The sequence below is a fragment of the Limulus polyphemus genome, unplaced genomic scaffold (genome assembly GCF_000517525.1).
Source record: "Limulus polyphemus unplaced genomic scaffold, Limulus_polyphemus-2.1.2 Scaffold4258, whole genome shotgun sequence".
NCBI classification, from domain to species: Eukaryota; Metazoa; Arthropoda; class Merostomata; order Xiphosura; family Limulidae; genus Limulus; species Limulus polyphemus.
This window is the reverse complement of record NW_013669868.1, coordinates 71,535-79,049: the sequence shown is the minus strand read 5'-3', so window position 1 is coordinate 79,049 and position 7,515 is coordinate 71,535. Positions and strand designations below refer to the sequence as shown.

Below are 7,515 nucleotides of genomic sequence, written 5' to 3'. Positions count from 1 at the left end.
ATATACACCACTGTTTCATGAATACATCATGAGGTATTTTGAAACAGGATCATTCATAATATCCTGACGATATACACCACTGTTTCATGAATACATCAGTAGGTATTTTGAAACAGGATCATTCATAATATCCTGACGATATACACCACTGTTTCATGAATACATCAGTAGGTATTTTGAAACAGGATCATTCATAATATCCTGACGATATACACCACTGTTTCATGAATACATTATGAGGTATTTTGAAACAGGATCATTCATAATATCCTGATGATAAACACCACTGTTTCATGAATACATCATGAGGTATTTTAAAACAGGATCATTCATAAAATCCTGATGATAAACACCACTCCTTGATGAGCAGATCACAGGTGATATTTAATACTATTATTTTTCATAAAATCAAATAACAAACACTACTATTTCAATGAATGGACAATACATAATATTTTGTATTACCTTTCTCAACAATTCTAAATTATAAAGACTATTGGTTGATGAATAAAAAGTGATATTTCAAGCTAATGTCATCTACAAATTCAATTACAATATGGCCTTTAGCCTCTCTTCAATAGCCAAGTATATTTCTGTTGATACTTCTGTTTAGAAGGTATCTTAGTTAATATTTTTTGAGAAGACAAACATGTGAGTGAAATCAATCAAGGTGACCTTTTTCAAATGTTGAATATTCTCATCAAGATTTAGAAAAATATAATGTGATGTGGATAAAATAATGGGGCACATTACCTGGGCTTGATCAAACATTCGTAGATCGGTGTACATTGTCATTGCTCGGCTTTCGTTTCCAGCTCGTTTGTAAAGTTTAGCAGCCTCTGCAAACTTTCCTTGGTAAGCAAGTGTGTCTGCCAGAAACACTGTATCTGATTCACCTTTCTTCTTTCGTTCCTATGAAATTATATAAAAGTCAAATAATCAAGCCTGTACCAAAACTTAAAAATCTACAAAATAACAGACTGTTCTTAGAACTGGAACACAATAAACCATAACATGATGTCTTTCTTACCACTTAGAAATTTTTTTAGTAACCTCTGAACTTGTATTATTTTGTCAGTACACACACAAAAAGAAATATACTTTATTAAATAAACTTCATTAAAAGTACCAAACTCGGCTGTCAAATACTAAGCAAGTGTCTCCAATAAAATATGGAAATGTATATTTAGAGTTCCAAGTCAAAAGACAGAGGGAGCTAGCTGCCCGAGGATTGGAGTGTTGATAATGTTACTCCTATTTCTAATGGGTTATAAGAGTTGCCCTGGAAATTATGGGTCAGTTAGACTTACTCTGTACAGATAAAAATTCTAGAGTTAGGTAAAGAAAAAAAGGATTTGCATAATAATTTATTGAAATATATCATAAGAAAGCCAAAATAGATTACTAAAGAGAAATCATGTCTTATTAACCTGTTAACGTCTTTCAAGGATGCTACAACCAGTTACATCTGATATTACTGGAACATAAGAACTGAAAAATATCCACTTACTTCGAAGTTCTGAATCAGTTGCAGGTAAGGAACATCTCTGATCCTGATGAATGACTCTCTGCTTACTTGTAGGTCTAATTCCTCTAATGCTGCCATGGCAAGTGCATGCCAATCACCTTCTGTAACTCCTAAACAGGCCACTTTATAAGCCCCACTGAAATCCATTATCAAAACATGATTAAGTTAAGATTTCTGTGTTTCCTGGTATATCTTACAAGTCAATGCTGTTAACTACTCAGACAACACAAAACATTATACCTGAACATCTTCTTCTCCAAATACTGGTACATTGGTGCAGACTGCGGAACTTCAATCGTAGACATACGATTCATATGGAGACAGAATATCTTTGATCCGCAGAACCCAACTACAAAACCCTGAAAAAAAACTGCAAACTGGTAACATCAACTAGTTTGTTTTAGATTTATTTTACAAGTTGTTACACTGCTAAAACAAAAACAAATATTTTTGACAATGTAATTGTTGTTGAGAAGATAGATATTACTATTAATTTATCAAAACAAAAACAATGGTATGCCAACTAGGCAACTGTACCAAATCACACGGGAAACTTTGGCAATTACATGATTTTTAGCAACATTACATGACAACTTGAGTATATCTATACACAAGTGTTTGCAAAGAACGGGCCATATTTAATATTATATCTTAACAACTACTTGTCTTAAGGACACAAAATTACACCAGAAACAAACAACCTTTATTTGGGAAAGTTTTTATATAGCTCAGAATTATTACAGCCGTATTATACTACAGAATGAATACAGCCATACTGTACTACAGAATGAATACAGCCATACTGTACTACAGAATGAATACAGCCACACTGTACTACAGAATGAATACAGCCATATTATACTTCAGAATAAATACAGCCATACTGTACTACAGAATGAATACAGCCATACTGTACTACAGAATGAATACAGCCACACTGTACTACAGAATGAATACAGCCATACTGTACTACAGAGTAAATACAGCCATACTGTACTACAGAGTAAATACAGCCATACTGTACTACAGAGTAAATACAGCCATACTGTACTACAGAGTAAATACAGCCATACTGTGCTACAGAATGAATACAGCCATATTATACTACAGAGTAAATACAGCCATACTGTACTACAGAATGAATACAGCCATATTATACTACAGAGTAAATACAGCCATACTGTACTACAGAATGAATATAGCCATATTATACTACATATCTAACTGCTAACTGCTCAGAATAATAAAAACCACACTGAACATTCTGTGACACTTTTTAAGCAACTTTGTACCATGTTGAAACTGTCCCGAATAAAACTTAGGAATTTCATGGTTCATCTGCTGAAACTTGGTTGCCCTAAGACAAGTAGTTTTTACAATATAACCATTTTAAATATCATATTTTATTTATAAACATTCTATAGTTTATCAGCAGAAAAGGACATGTATGAAGATATCAACTAGTTTTTGTCATCCAATTATGTTTAAACAAAACTGTTTCATGTTACATAGCTTGCAAATCCTAATAGAAAAAATATAAAAAACCACTACAGGATTTTCCAGGACCTCATTTACTGATTTTAACAGAACATGAATTATACCAAATCAAATAAGTAATGTTTTATTGCATTTTAAAATATGCAGTAACAACTGTATTAAACATTCTAGCAATGAGAGCAACACATGAGCTATAAAAAAATACATTTAATGAATTATGAAGAGAAACAGCCAGTATCCAGTTAAAATTATTTAAATGAATATTTTCTTCACTATGAGAAACAGACAGTATCCAGTTAAAATTATTTAAATGAATACTTTCTTCACTATGAGAAACAGCCAGTATCCAGTTAAAATTATTTAAATGAATACTTTCTTCACTGTGAGAAACAGCCAGTATCCAGTTAAAATTATTTAAATGAATACTTTCTTCACTATGAGAAACAGCCAGTATCCAGTTAAAATTATTTAAATTAATATTTTCTTCACTGTGAGAAACAGCCAGTATCCAGTTAAAATTACTTAAATGAATATTTTCTTCACTGTGAGAAACAGCCAGTATCCAGTTAAAATTATTTAAATGAATATTTTCTTCACTATGAGAAACAGCCAGTATCCAGTTAAAATTATTTAAATGAATATTTTCTTGACTATGATTATATTTTCATACATTCATTACTGTTACTTTTCATTCTTGATAACATGATTGCATGTCAGATGATACACTTTTGGTTAATTACTTCAGCCGTTTTGTTCTTTAAGGCTGGGGTTGTGTTCTGTAGGGTGTCTACCTCTTGATAAAACCATAAGGATCCTTTTCATCATAAAACATATTCACTCCCCAGTGTGCACTTGCACTATGTCGCCTGAATTCGACATTTTACTGAAGTCAAAAAAAAACAAACCTATGAAACAAGCTATTCCAAGAAATTCCATATAACTGTGACAGATCACTGACAGATTTTTTTGTGACTTACAATACTCTAAATAAACTTAAACTCTTCCCTACTTCAACTTTATAGCAAGCGACAGTTAAAAACTCCTCCAGCATGTAACCAAAAAGACAGGTCAACTTCTACACGACTGGCTACTGAACATTCATCATGTCAACTGTGCTAACAAAGTAAAAATTCAGTAAACAAAACTGGTTTAGAAAATTTGATGACTTTCCAGGATTTTTCATGACTGGGGTAAAACCCTGTTAGCTCTCACTGTTTCTAAAAAAATGGAATAAGTTAAGATAGGATGGAAGTTAGCTGTGTGTTTAGAACAAAATGAATTTTTATAACTCATTACTTATATTTATGTAAAAATAAAAGACTTAAAGTTTAAGTTAAGTTTATAAACATTTTGACAGTAGATAACTTTTATTATGTATAGCACTTACATAGCTTTCATGGGAGCGTTAGTTACCTGTAACTTTTGCTGATGGGATGGAAAATCACGAGCTTTGATATTTAAAAATCCCGCTCCAGAATAACACAGCATATCTTCATTCTGACTATTCCATGCTACACTGTTTGCATTGGGTTCCTGAAAAAAAAAAGGGATCTTGATCCATGGACCACTAATATGTCACAGGTTAAAAGATAAATACATTATAACTTATAAATCTGAATATTATCACACTGTCGACATATTTCAAAATGAACAAAAAGACATTTCTTTTTTCAGTATAGAATCTTTTAAAAAATTAAAAATTGAAAAGTATGCATTTTGTTTAGTAAATACTAACTTTATATCAAAGCTCCTTGGTGTTAACCTCATACACCAAACACATGCCTGTGTCACCTACTACAGCTAGGTTATAAATACTAACCTGATATAAAAGCTCCTTGGTGTTAATATCATACACCAGAAAAATACCTGTGTCATCTACTACTGGTAGGTTATAAATACTAACCCAATATCAAAGCTCCTTGGTGTTAATGTCATACACCAGACTTATGTCTGTGTCACCTACTACAGCTAGGTTATAAATACTAACCCTATATAAAAGCTCCTTGGTGTTAATGTCATACACCAGACAAATACCTGTGTCATCTACTACAGCTAGGTTATAAATACTAACCTGATATAAAAGCTCCTTGGTGTTAATATCATACACCAGACTAATGTCTGTGTCATCTACTACAGCTAGGTTATAAATACTAACCCGATATAAAAGCTCCTTGGTGTTAATGTCATACACCAGACAAATGTCTGTGTCACCTACTACAGCTAGGTTATAAATACTAACCTATATAAAAGCTCCTTGGTGTTAATGTCATACACCAGACAAATGCCTGTGTCATCTACTACAGCTAGGTTATAAATACTAACCTGATATAAAAGCTCCTTGGTGTTAATGTCATACACCAAACAAATGCCTGTGTCATCTACTACAGCTAGGTTATAAATACTAACCTGATATAAAAGCTCCTTGGTGTTAATGTCATACACCAAACAAATGCCTGTGTCACCTACTACAGCTAGGTTATAAATACTAACCTGATATAAAAGCTCCTTGGTGTTAATGTCATACACCAAACAAATGCCTGTGTCATCTACTACAGCTAGGTTCTTTCTTGTAGCACTTAAATCTAAACATCTTACAGCTGAGGCAATTTTCAACACTGGTAGAGGGAACGGGTTGTCCACAAAAAGTTTTACAATCTGGAGAATCAACAGAATATGAGTGATGCACTCAAACATTCACAAATACAATTACTTATTGAATTTATAGTCCAAATATTTTCTGTTATCACTAAGACAAGTATAATCATGGCAAGTATAGCTTAATAACCTACTGCTTACTACTGTTCTTCAATTTTATATAAAAAGCTAACAGCTATCTTATTTAAACTAATTAAAAACTACATATAAACTTATGGACATGTTTAAGTCAAACATCAGCTTCAGCTAACAATCAACAACATATAAACTTGTAGACATGTTTAAGTCAAACATCAGCTTCAGCTAACAATCAACAACATATAAACTTGTGGACATGTTTAAGCCAAACATCAGCTTCAGCTAACAATCAACAACATATAAACTTGTGGACATGTTTAAGTCAAACATCAGCTTCAGCTAACAATCAACAACATATAAACTTGTGAACATGATAACAGAAACACTTTAAGTCAAACATCAACCTCAGCTAACAACCAACAACATATAAACTTGTGGACATGATAACAGAAACACTTTAAATCAAACATCAGCTTCGGCTAACAATCAACAACATAAAATATAATACTGTTCATAAAACAGAGACCACTCGCTCATCACCATGTATTAAAAGTTCAAGACATGCCGAGTTTCCTTTAGTGAAGGTACTTCAGAATTTTATAACATCTAAAGGAAAAACAAATGCATGTAAAGCACATTTAGGTTTTATTTCTCTAATATTTGGTGTAACCATTGTTAGCTGAAATTCCTGCCCGAAACTGATGAGGAATTATTTCTTTAAGCATTTGGAGATATTGAGAGGGAAATAAACTTCAGCCATCTTAAAGTGACTCTGGGTGAAGTTCCTCATTTGTTTCGGGCTAACTGCATAGCTCTTCTCAAGCAAGATAGTCTCATATACACTCAATAATACTGAGGCCTGTTAAGGCCACATTACCCATTCAAAGATTTAATCTACTTCTTTTGTATTAAGATACTGTTTTAAAACATTCACAGTACATTTGGGATTATTATCACGCTAAACAAATTCTATATAACCCTGCAATTTCACACATCAAGTAATTTATGTGAGAACCAAACAAACATAATACCTTATAACATACAAACACACTATATTAATTAAATTCACATAAACTGATCTTTCCCACCAAAAATATTAGCATAGATCATGATATCTAGCCTAACGAATTTAATGTTAACACTATTTTGAAAGGTGACATCGTAAGTTACTAAGTTCGAATCGGGCCAATTATTGCATAATCAGGAGAAAATCAGTGGAATTTGTCAAATTTCCCAATCACAGAAAACTAATTGCCGAGAAACCAGATATAACATCACTCAGATCACTTTATTCACAACAACAATCTTCTGATTTGTAAGCCTGTATTTTTTACTTTTTCTTTCGACACGAAACATTATTCACCATAGAATAAAATATCATCAGATAAAACAATCTCTCTCCATTTCTCATGTATTTACGTAAGTTGATACACTGAACACAAGAAAGGTTAAAAAGCAATGCTGCTCACATCATAAAGAAAACCCATTTATTTCTCCACAGACAATACATTAGCAAACAGTCGAGAACAGCACCGTATGCACACAGCTAATACACAGTGTGTGCTTGTTGGAGATCTATGCAGACTCTTCCCACCAAGATCTCTGAATGATATGTTATGTGGCTCCCCATTAATACTTCACTGTGTGTTAGCTGGAGATCTATGCAGACTCTTCCCACCAAGATCTCAGAATGATATGTTATGTGGCTCCCCATTAATACTTCACTGTGTGTTAGCTGGAGATCTATGCAGACTCTT

At 32.7% G+C, this 7,515-nt stretch overlaps 1 protein-coding gene across 1 annotated transcript in view; it reads right to left on the bottom strand.

The window, feature by feature from the left end:
- LOC106470865 (intraflagellar transport protein 122 homolog) overlaps nt 1-7,515 on the bottom strand; it is a 43,666-nt gene that overhangs the window by 14,227 nt on the left and 21,924 nt on the right. Inside the window, exons 9-13 of the mRNA XM_013931443.2 lie at nt 5,516-5,680; nt 4,439-4,558; nt 1,769-1,887; nt 1,511-1,664; nt 754-912 (exon numbers count right to left, since the gene is read on the bottom strand). Coding sequence (XP_013786897.1) covers nt 754-912; nt 1,511-1,664; nt 1,769-1,887; nt 4,439-4,558; nt 5,516-5,680 — 717 coding nt within the window. The remainder of the gene's footprint in view (nt 1-753; nt 913-1,510; nt 1,665-1,768; nt 1,888-4,438; nt 4,559-5,515; nt 5,681-7,515) is intronic.